This window comes from Marmota flaviventris, chromosome 18 (genome assembly GCF_047511675.1).
Source record: "Marmota flaviventris isolate mMarFla1 chromosome 18, mMarFla1.hap1, whole genome shotgun sequence".
NCBI classification, from domain to species: domain Eukaryota; kingdom Metazoa; phylum Chordata; class Mammalia; order Rodentia; family Sciuridae; genus Marmota; species Marmota flaviventris.
The window spans coordinates 12,604,641-12,624,390 of NC_092515.1; the positions used below are offsets into that span (position 1 = coordinate 12,604,641).

The 19,750-nt window shown below is 52.0% G+C and overlaps 1 protein-coding gene across 1 annotated transcript; it reads left to right on the top strand.

Moving 5' to 3' along the window:
• The first annotated feature begins 202 nt into the window (after positions 1 to 202).
• On the top strand, positions 203 to 16,924 carry Tgfb1 (transforming growth factor beta 1). Its single transcript, XM_027920652.3, has 7 exons — positions 203 to 1,441; positions 4,630 to 4,790; positions 6,515 to 6,632; positions 8,779 to 8,856; positions 8,975 to 9,122; positions 15,966 to 16,119; positions 16,617 to 16,924. The coding sequence occupies exons 1-7, from the start codon at positions 1,087 to 1,089 to the stop codon at positions 16,773 to 16,775; spliced, it is 1,173 nt and encodes a 390-aa protein (XP_027776453.1). The 5' UTR covers positions 203 to 1,086; the 3' UTR covers positions 16,776 to 16,924.
• The last annotated feature ends 2,826 nt before the right edge of the window (positions 16,925 to 19,750 follow it).

The following is a 19,750-nucleotide window of genomic DNA, read 5'->3' on the forward strand; positions in this document are numbered from 1 at the left end:
CCACGGGGCGGAGCCGGGGTGCCTGCCCCCTCCCCCCGGGGCTGAAGGGACCCCCCTCGGAGCCCGCCTACGCGAGATGAGGACGGTGGCCCCCCCATGCCCTCCCCCTGGGGGTTGCCCCCGCCCCGCGCGCTTCCTGGGTGGGGCCGGGGCGGCCTCAAAACCCCCGCCGCCCTAGCCGGTCCCCGCCGCCGCCGTCGCCGCCCTTCGCGCCCCGGGCCGTCCCCCTCCCTCCTCCCGCCGCGGATCCGCCAGACAGCGAGGCCCCCGGCCGGGGCAGGGGGACGGCCCCTCCGGGGCACCCCGGGCTCTGAGCCGCCCGCGGAGCCGGCCTCCGCCCGTTGCGGAGGAAGAAGCTGCCGAGCAGCAGCCCGAGGCCCCTGAGTCTGAGACGAGCCGCTGCCGCCCCCGCCGCCGCCGCCGCCGCCACCGCGGGGAGGAGGGGGAGGAGGAGCGGGAGGAGGGACGAGCTGGTTGGGAGAAGAGAAAAAAAAGTTTTGAGACTTTTCCGCTGCCGCTGGGAGCCGGAGACGCGGGGACCGCTTGGCGCGGCGCTGCCCCGCGAGGAGGCAAGACCTGGAGACTCCAGACCGCCCCCCGCTCACCGCCCCGGACGCTCGCTCCCTCCCTGCCCCCTACACAGCGTCCCCCCGGCTCCCCCATACCGGACCAGCTCTCAGGAGCCGCAAACCCCGCCTCCCGCGAAGACTTCACCCCAGACCTGGGGCGCACCCCCCTGCACGCCGCCCTTACCCAGCCTGTCTCCCGAGCCACCGCGCATCCTAGGACCCTCTCTCCTCCCGGGGACGGATCTCTCTCAGACCTGCCACAGCTCTCCCATTCAAGACCACCCACCTTCTGGTACCAGATCTCGCCCATCTCGATCTTCTCCCTGGGATATTGAGACAACCCGTGTCAGAGCCTCCCCGAGACCTGTGCTTCTTTCTTCCGGAGGCCTTCAATTTCCTTCCCCCGAGGCCCTTCTACCTTTCTCCGGGAGACCCCCAGACCCTACAGGGGCGGGGCCCCCATCCCATCTCTGCCCTATTCGCGCTCTCGGCAGGGCCGGGGGGCGCCGCCTCCCCCATGCCGCCCTCCGGGCTGCGGCTCCTGCCGCTGCTGCTACCGCTGCTATGGCTACTAGTGCTGACGCCCGGCCGGCCAGTCGCGGGACTATCCACCTGCAAGACCATCGATATGGAGCTGGTGAAGCGGAAGCGCATCGAGGCCATCCGTGGCCAGATTCTGTCCAAACTACGGCTCGCCAGCCCCCCGAGCCAGGGGGAGGTGCCGCCCGGCCCGCTGCCCGAGGCCGTGCTCGCCTTGTACAACAGCACCCGCGACCGGGTGGCGGGGGAGAGCGCCGAGCCGGAGCCCGAGCCCGAGGCGGACTACTACGCCAAGGAGGTCACCCGCGTGCTAATGGTGGAAAGCACCAACAGTGAGCTCGGAGGGGTGGGGGAGCCGGGACGGGGCCCCCAGGGGGCGCCGGAGTGCAGGGGTCACGGGGAGGAAATTACTGGCAGAGGAAACTGGCTGGAGGAAGGGGACCCCGGGGGTCGCCAAGATTGTGTGTGTGTTGTCCCGTTCCAAGTAGGATGCCGGAGAGCTGCCTCCCTCCCCACTCCTCCAAGGTTTCTGGTCTTGGAGAGAAGGGGGAGAGTGAACGAAGTAGACCACTTCCAGAGGGCGACAGGAGTATGTGGGAACGTGGGGGAGAGCCCCCTAGAGAGAAAGAAGCAATTGAGAGATTAAAAAAAGTGCTTCCTCTCCGGGGTGTGCTGGAATACGGGGGTAGTGGGATTCCCTTTGCACAGAGGATAGCCCGGTTGGGGAGAAACGAAGACCCCAGCATTTGGGAAAGGAGAGGCAGTGGGAAAGCTGCCCTAAAAGCTCTGGGGTCGTTGCGACAGTAAGATTCAAGGCTAGAAAAGTAGGTGTGGAGAACCCCAGAAGTGCCAGAAAAGCGTAGAATAGACTCTCTTTCAGAGGTCGCCAGGAACACGCGGGATTGTGGGAGATCGTGGAGAGAAGTGACCTGGGTTGAGTGTGATAGATGAGGGACGAAAGGGATGCATAGGCGTTGGGAGAAGGAGGCTAGCAGGAGAGCGGGCCGGGCATGCATGGGGAAAAGCCTGGGGTGTTTCGGAAAGGGACAAGAGCCCTAGTGCCGAGCCCAGCAGGGGAAGTGAAATCAGTCACGGGAAGGGGGTCAGAGGAACTCCGATCATGGGAAGGGGGTTACAAAGAGGGGACACAGGCATGGGAAAGCTGTAACCCACGAGGCGGGCAGAGCAGTTATATGGTGCCATACCATGCTGAGAGCAGCGAATCCCCTCGCTGCGGCAGGGAAAGCAGTAGATTGAGTGAGAAACTGAACCCCTGGGGTAAGTGTGATAAGAGGCGACAGCACTAGAGACCGAGGTGAGAAAATCGAGTTGGTAGGGGTGAGAAAGCCCCACGTGGGTGCCACGCGCGGGGGGAGGAGCCTGCGCTTCCAGGAGTCAGGAGGACCTCGCAGGGCTGAACATTGGCAGCCTGGCCCCCAAAGCCCCAGTTCCACTTTGGGAGGCTGGGGAAACCCCAGCGTCCGGCCGCCTCGCTCTCCTCCCTTCCCTTTCCTTCCCGTGCCCCGGGGGCGGGGGCGGGGATCGCGCGCAGAGCCCGGGGCGAGACGGGGCAGGTCTGGTCCCCGCCCTCGCGGCTGCGTTGCCTCCCACCCTGCTCATCGCAGCAACGGGCGGGGCTACTCCTGCGCCCGCCCCGTCGGCGCCCACGCGGGGACGCAGGCACCCCGCATGGCCCGGAGCTTTGGGGGCGATCCCCCAGGTTTCCCTTTCTCTCTTGGGCGATGGGCTTTCCAGTCCCCCGTGCATTCCTGCGCCCAGTTTGTGGCTCCAACCAAAAGATGTCCCCTCCTCACCTACTTCTCTGTGTCGCCTTTTTTCGTTATATAGGTTTTACATTGATACCTTCGATTCCTCTTTCTCCCCTGAGTTGTCTCCATCTCTAATTGCTTATCTCTCTTCTCGACCGCGCCTGCTCTCTGGCCCGCGATCTTTCCATCTCTTCCCTCATCCCATTCGTGCCTTTGCCCACATATAGGTCTCGGGGTGTGTCTCTCCATGCATTCCTTCTCTATCTGCTTCCCCACACCTCGTCCCATGACTCTGCTGTCTCTCCCTTTGTGCGGTACCCCACAACCCTTCCTGCCCTTTTCCCCCACCCCTATCTGTTACCCCCTACCAAGGCTCTGCCGTTCCCTTCGGGATTGCTGAGTAACCACTGTGCCAAGAATAGGGCTTGTGGGGGCGGGGAGGGCTGGAAGGGGTTTCCTTAGTTCTTCCTCCTCAAATTATCTCCATCATCTCTGCAACCCCACTTGTAGACTTGCAAAAAACCACCCCAGTAGATCCAAGAGTTCACTGCCTGCATTTCATCCCCAACCCAACATTTCCTAGACTAGATGATGCTCTTCTCCCCACTTCAGGCTTTCCCTCCTAAAAGGAACTTCATCTTCTCCAGCAGCTGGGAGAAGGAGTTGAGGGAGGAAGCAATTCATAATAATAGTAATAATAATAATGTCACATTGGCAGGAAGACAGCATAATTTAGGGGTTAAAAGAGCGCAGTCCTTAGAACCAGCCTGCCTGAGCTGAATCCCATTCTGCCACTTTCTAGCTGTGGGTCTTTGAATGATTCCTCTCTTTGTGCCGAATTCAGTCTCCATCTATTACACGGATACACAGTGTTGTCATGAGGTTTCAGTGTCTTCTTTGTACTATGGTTTGAACAGCATCTGACAAATAGTGTTCTTGTTTGTTTGTTTAGTACCAGGAATTGAACCCAGAGGCACTTAACCATTAAGCCACATCCCCAGACCTTTTTTTATATTTTATTTAGAGACAGGATCTCACTGAGTTGCTTAGGGCCTCTCTAAGTTGCTGAGGCTGGCTTTGAACTCCTGATCCTCCTGCTTCAGCCTCCTGAGATACTGGGCTTACAGGGTGACCCACTGTGCCTGGCTAAAATTGTGCTCTTCAACATACACATTGTTGAGTGACTGGTGTGCACAGACTCTGTCACATGCTTTACCTGCACCATCTATGATCCTGGCATTGGGTGGTCTCTCACAGATGAAGATCTGGCTCAGGGAGAGGATTTGCTAGCCACAGGTTACACAGTGCTTCCGTCAGGAGAATCTAGGTAGGATGTCAGGGAGTTCAATGAGTTTGCTGTTTTTCAAAGAATAACAGGAAACTGAGGTTCAGAGAGGGGACGTGAACTGCCCAAAGTCACACAGCTGAGAGACAGCAAAGGCACTTTCTGATCCCAGAGCCCATACCTTTGAACCTTTCTCTGCAATTAAATTTGTATTTGAGGTTCCAAGCCCTGGGGAAGCCTAAGCAAGCAGAGCAACCCCTCTTGGTGGCAGCCTATGCTGGGTGGGTGTTCGATAGATGATGCCTGGTGGGAGAGAAGGTGGATAGGTCTTGTCGTACAGAGGAGGAAACAGAGGGGAAAAGCACCCCAATCCAGAACCATCAGCTGCACACACTGAAACTTGGGGTCTTCCTGCTCCCCTTACTCTGCCAAACCCCTGATATCCTCTGTCTCTCCTCCTGCCTAGAAATCTATGAGAAAACCAAGGACATCTCACACAGCGTGTACATGTTCTTCAACACATCAGAGCTCCGGGAAGCGGTGCCGGACCCTCTATTGCTGTCCCGGGCAGAGCTACGTCTGCAGAGGCTCAGGGTAAAAGCCGAACAGCACGTGGAGCTGTACCAGGTGAGGACAGGAGCCTGAGAGGTGGGACGCAGCCTCAGGGGCTGAGCTGTGGCCACTGGGTTGGAGGGAAGGCTGCTAGCTGCAGGGTCTACACAGATGGTCCCTGAACAATGGAGGACCTGAGACCTCTAAATCCTAGGGTTCTTTACCACTTCCATACTCTGAGAGCAGGGTATGGTGGTGCATGCCTATAATCCCAGTGACTTAGGAGACTGAGTCAGGAGGATAGCAAGTTCAAAGCCAGCCTCAGCAATTTAGCAAGGCCCTCAGAAACTTAGTGAGACCCTGTCTCTAAATTAAAAAATAAAAAGGGCTGGGGATTGTAGCTCAGTGATTAAAAGCCCCTAGATTCAATCCCTAGTACAAAAAAAAAAATATCCCAGAGAACTTTCATATTCTTACCCAGGCATAATGAGACATGCCTGTGATCCCAGTGACTTGGGAGTCTAAGGCAGGGAGATCTTAAGTACAAGGCCAGTCTGGCCAATTTGGCAAGACCCTGTCTCAAAATAAAAAGGACCTAGGATGTAGTTCAGCAGTAGAGCACCCAAGGGTGCTATCCCCAGTACCACAAAAACAACAACAAAACCCTACAAACAACATAAAATTTTAAGACTATCCTACAATGTTAAATGCTTAGAAGACTGGAATCTAATTAGGAGTTTGACTGTTTAAGGTAGCTCAGTGGTAGCAGGGCGTGGTGGTGCATGCCTGTAATCCCAGGGACTCAGGGGGCTGAGGCAGGAGGATCCCGAGTTCAAGGCCATCCTCAGCAAAAAACGAGGCGTTAAGGGGATGTGGCTTAGTGGTCAAGTGCCCCCTGAGTTCAATCCCCAGTCCTCACCTTCCCCCCAAAAATGATAGCCCAGTGGTAGAACACTTGTATAGCATGTTGTAAAGCCCTGAGTTCTATCCCCAGCACCACCACCACTGATGATGTGGTTAGCTGCCTATTTTGAACTTCACAGGTAAAGAGCACTCCCAGGAAATTCTTTTGAACTGTGCTGCTCTAAAGATGGAGTCTTTAGGAGGATTAGGGCTTCTAGGAGACCTGGAATCTCTAGAAGGTTCTGTGACCTAGAATCCACGTCATATGGAATCTTGTAGAGACTTGTAGAAACTTGCAATGAGAGAATTTTGTCTAATGTTAGCTTCTTGGAGTCTAGAGAATTCAACATCTGCTGTAGCCGCTGATGTCATGCATACAGCCCCAGGGGTTGTTCCACAGAGATGCTGGGCACCTGTAACATCTAGGGGTATGACCTGTCAGATCCTTGGGTTGGTAGAACATTAGCGTTGTAGAACTGCTCAGGCTTGGACATTAGCGTTATGTTAGGGTGAACATAATCCCTTAGAAAGTTAACAACTCTCAGAATCCAGGGTGTCCAATTTGTTGACCTGTATGCTCGGCAAAGCCCAGAACTTTAGCAGCAGCTGCAGCAGCAGCTTGACATTGTGGGTTTTCCAAGGTCCCCACAGAGGACACAGGGAACCAGGGACAGAGGCTGAACTGGGTACTTTTACCCAGGCCTGGGGCTCTTTCTCTATCTGTCATGGGTATTGGGGTGGGGGGAGCCTAAAGGCCCCACAGTGTGATGACTTGGGAGGCTTGTGTCTGGGGACTGTCTGGAGGTCTACTTGGGGGAACAGACAAAGTGAGGGTACAGTCAGTGTATGCTGGGGGCGTAGTGGCATCTGCCTACCCCGCCATTCATCACCTTCAGAAATACAGCAACAATTCCTGGCGCTACCTCAGCAACCGGCTGCTGACCCCCAGTAACACGCAGGAGTGGTTGTCCTTTGACGTCACTGGAGTCGTGCGGCAGTGGCTGAGCCAAGGAGGTGAGGATTGCTCTCTTCCCCACCCACCCTGTTTCTTAATGGGGTCAGTCCTGTTGTTTGTTCTAGGGTCACCCTTCCTAGCACCCCACTATCTGACTTTTTTGCCAAAGAGCTGAGCTTGACCTTCTTCCCTGACGCACACCTGGGTTTATATATGAATCCATTAATGGTTAATGCATTTCCTGAGCTCTCTCCTCTGCCATACCCTGGGGACACGGCAGTGACCAGAACAGCCCCATTCTTGCCTTCAGGAAGCTCATTATCCATTGGGTGGGTGAATGGAGAACAGGTCTGTGGCCACGTGATGATGCCCAGAGTGGGCAACCCACAGGAGAGCCCACGGGAGGTGCCTGACCAGTCTGGACTCAGGCAGGGATTTCTGGAAGAGAGGACATTTGAGCTGGTGTCTGAGAGATGAGTAGAGCCAGCCAAGTAAAGAAGAAGGGGCAAGAATACTCTGTGCCAAGGCACTGAGGTCAAGGAGAGCCTGACACATTTGATCTGTCCATAAAAGAATTGTGTCCAGCCATTGCCAGTTGAGTCCACAGTCCCCATATCACCCTTCCTTCTTGACCTCTCATGCTCAGGCATTCATTCAGTAAACGCCAACATGTTTCTGCTCTGTGCCTGGCACAGTACTAACCAAGACTACCCTGGGTCATGCCTTCATGGGGCCCACCAGGCCCTTCTGGATACCTAGGAGGTCTTGCCAAAGCCCTAGCAGGTGTAATAACCTAGCATGATCAAGGCCAGAAGTGTGAGCACAGGCAGAGTGGTCAGGGCTGGGGTGAGGGCAGTCCTAAGTGCTATGGGAACCCAGAGAAGGTACCCAAGCCCATTTGGGGGTCAGGGAGGGCTTCCTGGGGGGGGTTGTGTTGAGACTCATGGGATACGTAGTAATTTGACAAGATGAATAAAACAGGGACTAGGAAGTAGGGGTGGGCACCAGGAGGAGTGTCCTTGGCTACTGGACAAAGGCCTGGAAGGATCTGGTCTGTCTTGGTTGATGCTGACTCCCAAACTCCAGCTCAAGGTCAGGCACACAGTAGGAGCTTAGAAAACACCACTGACACATTCATTCAAGAAACATCGCTCACCTGCGTGTGTAAAAGTGCCCAGGCTTAGATTTGCACCACAGCCCTACCTTTTGGCACATGTGTGTCTTGTCTTCTGTTTTGTGTGCCTCAGTGTCCTTGTCTGCAAAATGGGCAGTTTGGGTGAGGACTACCCACCCCCTCATAATGCACATAGAGAATTTAGAACAGGACCTGACTCCTGGTACACAGTAGACACTTGTTTTTTAAATTTTTAATATTTTTTGTTTGTTCCTTTTAGTTATACGTGACAGTAGAATGTATTTTGACACATCCTATATACATGGAGTATAACCCCATTCTCGTGGTTGTATATGATGTGGGGTTACACTGGTCGTGTATTCATATAGGAACATAGGAAAGCTATGTTTGATTCATTCCACTGTCTTCCCCATTCCTATTTGCCCTCCTTTCCCTGCCATTCCCCTCTGTCCCAATCCAGTGAACCTACACCTACCCGAGCTTCTGCCTATTGTGAGTCAGCATCTCCATATCAGAGAGAGAACATTCGGCCTTTGGTTTTGGGGAACTGGCTTATTTCACTTAGCATGATAGTCTCCAGTTCCATCCATTTACCAGCAAATGCCATACTTTCATTCTTCTTTATGGCTGAGTAATATTTCATTGTGTGTATACACCACTCGGTGTTTATTCTTGTGACCGTGGTCCAGGCTGGTGGACTATAAGAGAAGCAAGGATCCCTGTCCTGGTTCGTCCTACTTTCTGCTGAGAATGATGAGAGAAATAAATAGCCAAACACAAATGTCAGAGAGGGGGGGATCCTGCTGTGACAAAGGAAAATGATGTCATGGTGGGGGAGGGGTGCACATTCTGGAGGGCCTCTCTGAGGAGGTGACATTTGAGCTGAGCCCTGAAGGAGAATAAGGAGCCAGCAACTCAAAAGACCTGGTGCAAGAGACCTGCAGAGAGAGGGCAGGGCGGGGTGCGTTGGGGGAGGCGGAGGGAGCCCCGTGTTTGCTCCTTCCTGCCTCCTCCTGCAGGGGCTGGGTGAGCCGAGCCCTCAGACTGGCTTCCCTTTCCCCTTCCCACAGAGGAGATAGAGGGCTTTCGTTTCAGCGCCCACTGCTCCTGTGACAGCAAAGACAACGTGCTCCAAGTGGACATAAACGGTGAGTGTGTGTGTGTGTGTGTGTGTGTGTGTTTCAGAAAGAGAGAGAGAGAGAGAGAGACCCCTTTTGCCTCCCTGCTCACTGACCGACCCTCTGAGAATCTCCCAAACCCAAGCAGGGATCGGTCCCAGACGCCGGGGTGACCTGGCTGCCATTCATGACATGAACCGGCCCTTCCTGCTCCTCATGGCCACCCCACTGGAGAGGGCCCAGCACCTGCATAGCTCCCGGCACCGCCGAGCCCTGGACACCAACTACTGCTTCAGGTGACTCCCGCAGCCTTCAGCTGGGGCCTTGTAGGGTGGGGCTTGGCTGCTCTCTGCTGGCCCGTGGACACCTGCCTAGTGCTGTGCTTAGCTGAGCTTCTCCTTGAGCCTGGGGAGCTCTGGGACAAGTTCCTGGTTTTGGAATGCAGGGGTGTGGGAACTGGGAGTCCTATAACGTGGGCGTGAGCTTGTCTTCTTGCTGGCATGTTGGAATCGGAGGCTGTTAGAATGTTGGACACCAAGAGTTGGATTCAATGTGGGAAGGTTGCCTTGTTGGAGTGCTACACGGTTGACAGTTGGGGTTCTAGAATGTTGGGATTCTGGCATGCAGAAGTTCAGTGTTAACAATGGAAAGCCAGGGCATGATACTCAAGGAAAGCTGGAATGTTGGGATCCTAGAACTTGGGAATTTGGAATTGGGAGATTGCTGCTTTGGATTCTGAGTGCACTGCCACCTACCATGTTGGCCGATGGGAATCTTGAAAATTGGGCTCAGGATGGTGGACTCTTGTGTTGAAATGTTAGATGCGCAAATGTTGGAGAAAGCCAGAATATGGGTATCTAGAACACTGGAGCTCCGGGTTGGAATGTTGGGTCTTAGAATGCTGGGATCTTGGAAGGATGGCAGGACCTCCTTGAGTGATGGACTAGGAGCTGTGGAATGTTGGAATGCAGCCTTGAAATATGGAAATTCAAGAACATCACGAGCCTCAAGAGTTGGAAAGTGGGAATCCTAGAAAGTTGGAAATGCTGTCAGAATGTCAGAGTCCTAAGATGCTGGAGTATTGCTGTCTAAGAACGTTGAAGGTGGCATGCCTGTAACCTGCTGGGGAGGCTGAGGGAAGAGGATCCCAAGTTAGAGGCCAACCTTGGCAACTTAGAAAGACCCTGCTCAAAATAAAAAATAAAAAAAGGGCTGGGGATGTGGTTCAGTGGTTGAGCGAACCTGGGTTCAATCCAGGTACTGAAAAAAAAAAAAAGTGAATCTGATCCAGACTGTACATTCAACTATCAAGTTTCCGAAAATAGAGAAACAGAGAAGCATGCTAAGCCACACCACAGGGATGCAGTCAGCCCAATTCAGATGGTGGGAAACCTGATGTAGTTTCTCCCACAAATACAATGCAAAGAGGAGAGGGGGACATACATATAAAGAAGTATCTATCCATCTATCTATAAAGAGGGGGGAGAAAGAGATGGTTCTGTAGATTTTTAGAAGAATCCAAAGAGATGCTAGGGGTCGTGGTATGCTTCTGTTTTCCCAAGTACCTGGGAGGCTGAGGCATGAGGACTATAAATTCAAGTCCAGCCTGGGCAACTTAGTGGGACCCTATCTCAGAATTTTAAAAATCATTTAAATAAAAAAATAAAAGCCTGTAATTCCAGTGCCTTGGGAGCTTGGGGCAGGAAGACTGCAAATTTGAGGCAAGCCTAGGCAACTTAGTGAGATCTTGTGTCAAAATAAAAATAAAAAGGACTTGGGATATATCTCAGTGGTAAAGCACCCCTGAGTACAATCTCCAGTTCCTCAATAATAAAATAAATAAGGAAAGGAAGGAAGGAAGAATGAATGAATCTGAAGGTGCACAGAAACTGATTGCAGTGTGCAGACCTTATTTGAATTTTTATTTATTCAGACTTTCTTTAAAAGAAAGCTGAGGGTGTAACTCAATGGTACAGCATTTGCCTGGGTTTATCCCCAGCATCACCAAAAGAGAGAGAGAGAAAGAGAAAGGGAGAAAGACACACAGACAGTAGGGGAAATGTGAACCTGCATTTTTTGATATTTGATGATATCAATGAATTATTGCTAATTTGTTTACATGGCATTGTGGTTATGTTTTTTTTTTCCCCCAGGGCTAGGGATCAGACCCAGAGCCTTGTGCTGGCTAGGCAAGTGCTTTATCACTGAGTTATTTCATGAGCCACTGGTGATGTTTTAAAGTCACCTTCATTTTCTTAGAGATACATATTGAACTTATTTTTTTATGGCAGTCTGAGGTTCAGTCACAAGACCTTACATTGAACTTCTTATGGGTGAAGTCACATAGTAGATAGCATGTGCTTCAGAAGAACCCAGTGACAGAGAGGAAGTGGGTTGGGGTAGATATATGATCAGGCTGATGATGAGGCTATGACTTGATGATTGTTGAAGCTGATGATTGTTACCGTGAGGACACAGGATGCCACATGTAGGTTGAACAGCTCTAATTCAAAATCCAGAATCTGAAACTTTGTGAGCATCAACATCATGCTCAGAAAGTTTGGGATTTCAGAGCATTTTGGATTTTGGATTAAAGCTGCTTACCTGGTAAAGTCTATGCAAATATCTCCAAATCAACCCCAGGCTGGGGTTGTGGTCAGTGGCAGAGCACTTGCCTAGCATGTGTGAAGCACTGGGTTCAATTTTCAGCATTGCATATAAATAAAGAAAATAAAGGTCTATTGAAAACTAAGAAATATTAAAAAAAAAAAAAAAGAAAGAAAGAAAAACTCTGAGCTGGGTGTGGTGGTACACGCCTGTAATACCAGCGGCTCAGGAGGCTGAGGCAGGAGAATGTCAAGTTCAAAGCCAGACTCAGCAACTTAGGGAGGCCCTAAGCAACTTAACAAGACCGTGTCTCAAAATAGAAAATATAAAAAGGGCTGGGGGGGCTGGGGCTCAGTGGCAGAGCACTTGCCTAGCATGTGTGAGGCACTGGGTTCAATCCTTAGCACCACATAAACAAATAAAATAAAGGCAAGCTGTCTACTACTGCAAAAAAAAAATTTTTTTTAAAGGGCTCGGGGGCTGGGGATGTGGCTTAGTGGTTTAGTGCCCCTGGGTTCAATCTCCATTACCTTCCCCGACCAAAAAAAAAAAAAAAAAAAGCCACAAAAAAACACTCTGAAATCTGAAACACCTCTAGTCCCAGCATTTACAATAAGGGATACTCAATTTGTAATACAATAGTTTGAAACTTTCCATAATAAGATATTGTTCTCAATGTCGGCTCAAACACCACTTTGACCCCCAACAGAAGCCTCCCTCACAGCTGTCTCCAGTAGCTAAGGAGGATGGGAGGTGCGAGGTCTCCTGCGGCTGCAGGTGGATTTCTTTTATGCATTAGGCCCTGCTGGGTCTTATTTGTTTATTTATTTTCTTGTGGGATTGAACCTAGTAGTGCTTAACCACTGAGCCACATCCCCTGGCCCTTTTTATTGTTTATTTTGAGACAGGGTCTCGCTAAGTTATTCAGAGCCTTGCTAAATTGCTGAGGTTGGCTTTGAACTTGTGATCCTCCTGCCTTAGGCTCCTGAGTTCTTGGGATTATAGGCATACGCCACTGTGCCTGGCTCCTGCAGGGTCATTTTTTTTTATTTGTTCTTTTTAGTTATACATGACAGTAGAGCATATTTTGACATATTGATACAAACGTGGAGTACCTCTTATTCTAATTAGGGTCCCAGTCTTGTGGTTTTACATGATGTGGAGATTCACTGTGGTGCATTTATATATGCACATCAGGAAGTTAAGTCAGATTCCTCTTGCTGAGTCTTTTTTTAATATTTATTTTTTAGTTAGACACAATATCTTTATTTTTATGTGGTGCCGAGAATCAAACCCAGTGCCTCACGCATGCTAGGCAAGCGCGCTACCACTTGAGCCAAATCCCCAGTCCCTTCTCCTGCTGAGTCTTGATAGACTGGACAGAAGAGGTTCACAAAGGCAAGGGCTGTGCGAATCCCAGGCTCAGCACACATTGGGCCGCAGTGTGTCCTGTCCGGGACAGATGAGGAGGAGCCCGCCAGATCACCTGGAGGGCATATTCTCTGCCCCATGGCTTCTGATTGAGAGGGTCTGGGAATTTGTATTTCCCTCAAGTTCCCAGGTGCTGCTGCTGTTGGTGGTCCAGGGACCCCTCATGGGGAACCACTGACTTGGGTGATAGCATCACAGACTGTTCAAAGCCTTGGACTCAGAACCCCAGCCAGAGCTGGGCCGCCAATCAAAGATGATCTGGACCATCTGGAGTCCAGGACTCCCCCTCCAAGACGGTGAAAGCCAGGAGAATTTTCCCCCAAAAAAGGTATACACATGCACACATGCGGGCAGATGGTTGAGTGTCAGGAGGCCCCCTGAGTGTTTCGTCCCGCAGGTTAAGCACACCCTGTTTGATCCAACGGCCCCCATCTCCTTGAACACACAGGAAACTGAGGCCCATCTAAACTGGGGAGAGGTGAGGCTGCATTTGTGAGAACTTTAGTTTCCTAAGTCCTTTCTCAGGGTCCTGTGGCACCTGGAAAGATCCCTTTTTTAAATTTTATTTTTTCAGTTGTTGAATGACCTTTATTTTATTGATTTATATGTGGTGCTGAGAATCAAACCCAGTGCCTCACCTGTGTGAGGCAAGCGCTCTACACTGAGCCACACCCCCAGCCCTGGAAAGTCCTTACCCTGCTCCAGGAGTTCCTTGTCACCTCTTCTTCTGCTTGACTGGCCTGATCACCCCAGGAAGATGAGGCCACAGGCTCCACAGGGTCAGCTGGGAACCTGGCCCCGCCGACCAAGGGCACGCTGCCTCCCCCCTTCTCTGAGGCTGCTTCTTCATTTCTCAAAGGGGAAGAAGAAAGAGCCTGCCCTGCGGGGTTTTGATATGAATTGATCCATTCTCTTTCAGCTACATTTTGGACAGGTAAATACAGGCAGATAGACCAAACCCAGGAAGATAAAGTGACCCCCCACTCTGACCCCAGCCCCTCTCTAAAGAGGCGGCCACCTTGGCCCTACTGGGTCTCCTTCCAGAGGGAGTCTCTGCCGCACGCACGTATTTACATATATTCACATATTCTTTTTTATTTTGCCCAACTGGTTGTCTTTTGCAGGTTATTTTGATTCTAAAAGTAACAACCTACCTACTGCTGAGGATTTGGGAAATTCAGAAAGATACTACCTGTCACACTAGCACATAAAAAGTCACTGTTTCCAGGTGTGGTGGTGCATGCCTGTAATCCCAGTGGTTTAGGAGGCTGAGGCAGGAGGATCAAAAGTTTGAGATAAATTATAAATTACCAGCCTGGGTAATTTAGTGAGACTGTCAAAATGAAAAAAAAAGGATTGGGGATGTAGTTCAGTGGCCGAGCACCTCTGGGTTCAATCCCTAATACCACAGAAAAAGAAAGAGAGCAGGTGGCGGGGAGGGAGAGAGGAAGGAAGAAAAAGTTACTACCAGAGTTTGACTATATTTCCTACTAGTCTTTTGGTGCATAGCAGAATTTGGATTTTGCTGTACCTGTACCTTTGAATCATGTTTTTTGCACATGTCATGAACATGGACTGTAAAGTTCTCCTGGCTTCCCATGAGTCAACCTTTGTGGCCAGGCTCCCTGGTCATCTCAGCTGGGGTGCCCAGGGCCGGCACACAGAACACCCCATTCCTCTCAGGCAGAACCTGGGCTGGACAGGAGAGGACTGGCCTTTGGATCTGAGCCTGGACTTCTTGAATTCCAAATGATAGAGGTTAAAATAGCAGTATAAACACTATTGTCCTCCAATGTGCTTTTTAAAAACAGATGTTCATCAATTAATTTACACATCCAACATTTGCTGAGTGTCTACTGTGTGCTGGGCACTGGCAGGCACTGGGGAGACATTAGGGGAGAAAACAGAATTTCCCACGCTTAGAGGAAGACAGAGGAGCTCTATTAAAATAAAAGGTGATGATGAGTTCTAAGAAGGAAAATATATCAGAGGAAGGGGACAGAGGAAATAGATATTAGGAACTATTTATTTCTCTTACTCTGATTAAAATTGATTTGTTATGGACAGTTTCACATGTTGACAAAGGCAGTGGAGATAATATAATGAAGTTCTGTTAACTCTCATCCAGCTTCAACAATTATCAGGATTTTGTCCCACTTGAAATATGGACATTTTTATATTTTCTTATAATAAGTGCAACATCATATTGCACTGAATGGAATTAATAGTCATTCGGATTGATATTTTGGATAAGATGGCTCAGGCAGGTCTCTCTGAGGAGGTGATATTCATTTTTATAACTGGTATTTATTGAGCACCTGCTGTGTGCCAGGCATTGTGTTGGGAGTCAAGGCTCCCTGAGTGACAGACATTGGAGAAAAGGTTTAAATGAAGTGAAGGAATGATCCAGAGTGGCTATCTGTGGGAAGAACAAGCCAGGCAGAGAAAGTGCAGAGGCCCTGGATAGGACTGTGTTTGAGGAACAGATGGGAAGCCATTGTGTCTAGAGTGACATGAGCATGGGTGACAGTTGAGATCAGCCAGATCCCGTGGCACCTGGGGCTCATGTGAGTACTTGGGCATTTGCCATGGGGATGGATCCAAGTCCAGAGCAAAGGAGCGACATGACAGTCTATAGCATGTGGCCTGGGAAGGCACAGATTTCTGTTTTGTTTGTGTTGTCCCCAGCAGTAGGTCCTAGCCCAGCACGCAGCAGTAGTTCAGTAAATATTTTTTACACAAAAAGAACATATGAGTAGATGTGGGCCACATTCTTTTTTTTTATGTTCCATGTGTGATTGTGCCATGATTTATTTAGCCTTTTCCTGTGGATGTCTATTCAGCTTCTTACAGGCTTATTATGCACACTGCATGCGATAATGTTTTTGATGATGCTCTCATCACAGTGGTTGACTAGAGGGAGTGCTTGAACCGTGCTAGTGATGATCGGCACCCCTACTGTTACTGTTGTGACTACCACAGGGGGTGCAAGGGAGGCGGAGGTGGAGATGGGGCTGGGGAGCAACCTAGGGCCGGCACATGTGCAGGGAGGAGCAGTGTGGCCTGCCTCTGCTCCTGACCTGCGCTCCTTTTGCCTGCAGCTCCACAGAGAAGAACTGCTGCGTGCGGCAGCTATACATTGACTTCCGCAAGGACCTGGGCTGGAAATGGATTCATGAGCCCAAGGGCTACCATGCGAACTTCTGCCTGGGACCCTGCCCTTACATTTGGAGCCTGGACACGCAGTACAGCAAGGTGGGTCTAGCTCACAAGGTTGTGGGGAACAGGGACCAAACAAAAAATTAAGTGAGTTAAATAAGAGAAGAGAGAGACAAGCAAGGATGGATAGCCGGGTGGGTGGCACCCACCTGTAATCCCAGCAACTCCGGGGGCTGAGGCAGGTGGATGGAAAGTTTGAAGCCAGCTTTAGCAACTTAGCAATGTACTAAGTAATTTAGTGAGACCCTGTCTCAAAATAAAAAAAATGAAAAGGGCTGGGGGTGTAGCTCAGCGGTAAAGCACCCTGGGTTTAATCAAGAGACGGAGACAGGGTTTAGGTAGGAGGAATAAAGAGATGAGGAGAGACAGAAGCAGAGATGGATCAGGACAGACGGAGAGAGCTGAAGAGAGACAGACAGGTATGGGGAGACTAGCGGGATGCGGACCGTGAGCAGGGGCGGTGTGAGGGAGGCCACAGCCTTGCCCCCTCCGCCAGTGCTGGCCCAGACCCTGACCTGTCCGGCCGTCCGCAGGTCCTGGCTCTGTACAACCAGCACAACCCAGGCGCATCGGCGTCGCCGTGCTGCGTGCCGCAGGCTCTGGAGCCTCTGCCCATCGTGTACTACGTGGGCCGCAAGCCCAAGGTGGAGCAGCTCTCCAACATGATCGTGCGCTCCTGCAAGTGCAGCTGAGGCCGGCCCGGCCCCGCCCCGCCCCGCCCCGCCCCGCCCCACCCCGGCAGGCCCGGTCCCGCCCCCGCCCCGCCCGCCGCGCCCGGGCTGTATTTAAGGATTTCTGCGCCCCAAGCCCACCTGGGGGGCTCATTAAAGGTGAGAGTGGACAGGTGGTCTCCGTGTCTTTGGGTGCCTAAGTGGATCTCTCTCCTTCACGCTGCGCTCCCTCTCTCTCCGTCTTTCCCCAGAAGACATTCATTTGCCCCTGTCACACAAACACCAAGCGCATGGTGTGTTCCAAGGGCCACCTGTAGGTGCAGGGGACCAGTGGTGAGCCCTGGTTAAAGCTGTTTGTCAAGCACCTTGGGCACTCTTCTAAGTGCCTCACCTTCATGTACTCACGGACTCCCAGGGATTTGATAACACCTATCTTACAACAGGGAGGAAGCAGAAGCCTGGAGAGGTTAAGGGAGTATCTCCTGCACACCAGGAGCCTAACTCTCTGGGGTGGGGAGACTAGACGGCAAGAAATAATGGTTCAGTGATAAGTAGCATGTGGACAATAAAGCAGGATGGAGTGAGAGAGATGGCTTTGGGGAGGAGGGAGAGCCTCTTGGAGGGAGTGGCATTTGAAACTTGAAGGAAGCCAAGAAGGCAGCCTAGGGGTGGACTCGAGGCAGGGAGTGTTCTCGGTAGAAAGAGGATGAAAAAGCAAAGACCCGGAAGCCATGACCAACTTGGGGCACCATGAGGAAAGAGGCCAGTGTGGTTGGAAGAGGGTGAGCAAGGGAAGGGTGTTGGGAGCTGAGTCAGATTGTAACACTCCGCAGGCCAGAGAGTAACAACAGTTCTACTTGCCAGGTGTGTCATCTCGCCTAACTTCCTGCATTCGCCCTGCAGCCTGACAGCAGGGGTTGGCAAAGTGCAGCCCACAGCCAACTGCAGCTCACTGCCTGTTTTTGTAAAGTTATATTGGACACAGCCACACTCCTTCGACTACATATTGTCTATGACTGTGGCACTACTTCACAGCAGAGCTGAGTAGAGACCATGCAAAGTCAAAAATATTTACTACCTAGGTTTTTTGTTTTTTTCAAGTTGTAGATGAACACAATACCTTTGTTTTATTTATTTATTTTTATGTGGAGCTGAGGACCGAACCCACATAAAAATAAAAAACCCACTTGTGAGAACCTCACAAGTGCTAGGCAAGTGCTCCACCACCAAGCCACAACCCCGGTCTCTACTATCTGATTCTTTATAGAAAAAGCTTGCTGACCCTGCTGTGGAGACCATTTGATCTTCACTTTGCAGATGGGGACACTGCACAGCTAGTAAACAGCAGAGCTGAGAGTTTAGCCTAGGCAGCTTGAGTTGGGGGGCCATATATGCAAGCCCTATGCTCCGATGGCTTCCTGAGTCACATCAGGGGTGTAGGACAGCAGGAACTTGTCCTCTGAGGGAGGTGGGAGCCCCATCAGGGTTCTGAATGGAGGAGGGGCATGAATTGACCTAGAAGCTCGGGGTGGGGAGTACTCTCTGGCTGATGGTTGAGAGTAGAATGAGTGAGGGTAAGGATGATGGAAGAGAGACCTTTCGTCCAGGCAAGAAATGCCTGCCTGAGACAGGGTGGGCTTTCCTCTGCCATCTTGCCTTCTCCATCTGCTGTAGTTGTGTTTGTGAATTTTCTCCTGCTTCCTCTTTCTCTCGCCTCTCAGTTTCCTCTTCCTCCAGAGATTCACTTCCCCCCTCTGTGCCCTGCCCTTCTCAGGCCCAGGGCCCCTTGACTTGCTCCTCTCCCTAGGGATTGTCTGGGGTAGAAGACAGTGGGAGTGCGGTGCTGCCGTGGGCCTAGAGCAGTTGGCAGCACTGTGGCTGAATGTGAGCATCCTGGGCCCTCCTCCTGCCCCAGGTCTGGGAGCTGCATGGGGCCAAGTTGGGATGGGGGGACAGGAGAAGCTCACTGTGCAAGGACATGTTGCCATTGTCACCAGCCTCATGTGTGGAGACACTGCTGAGGCCTGGCCCTGAGTGGCAGAAACACAAAGCAAGGACACAGTGACATGGACTGTAGTCACTGTAGCCCCATAAGGATGTGGTACATATGCTCTCCTACAGAGACTGAAATATGGGCAGTGTCCCACAATCTTACATTCACCTCTCAGAGTTGCAGTGGACACACAGGGGCTCATGCCTGAACCAGGACACATGGAGTGCGCCACCTGCAGCAGTCACAGCCCACACATACAGATACAAACAGAGTGTCACCCCATCACATAAACACAGCCCAACCTTGGAGCTTCATTGGGACATGACACAAGCAAAGACTTCAGTAGCAAAACAGTCACACCAATATATTCCATAGGGTCATGGTCACCACCACCACATACCAGACATAGATTCAGACAGTTACAGACACACATCTCAGCATCAGAGCCCTCAGGAAATGGACACCCCCCCAGGCAGTTACACAAACATCCTTCCTGGGGTCATGGTCACCCCACATCACACACAGGTTTGACATATGTCACAGTCACAGACTGCCAGTGGTCCTACCCACTGTCTTGACATTTCACCGCCATCCCCACTCCCCTGGGGAGTTCCATGTGGCCCACTGATGGCCACGACCCTGTCACACCCAGGGTCCCAGACAGTGCAGCTCCCACACACCCAGACACACCCCCGGGGTCCCCAAGGCCCTCAAGGCCGGCACCGCCTGCGGACAAGCGCGGGCTGCGCGCTGTGGCGGTCGCCCCGCCCGCCGGTGACACACCCCGCCCACCTGCCCGGGGCTGCCGCCGAGCTGGCGCGGGGGAAGGCAAAGTGTGGGCTCAGCACCTTCACCAGCCGCGTGCGCGGCCCGGGCCCTGCCACCCTGGCACCGTGGCCCGCTGGGTGGCCCGGCCCAGTCGGGACACGTCTGCGCCGCCCGCACCAACCGCAGGGGCAAGGGCAGGGCCGGGGTTCGGGGCGCTCCGCTGCCTCCCCGCCAG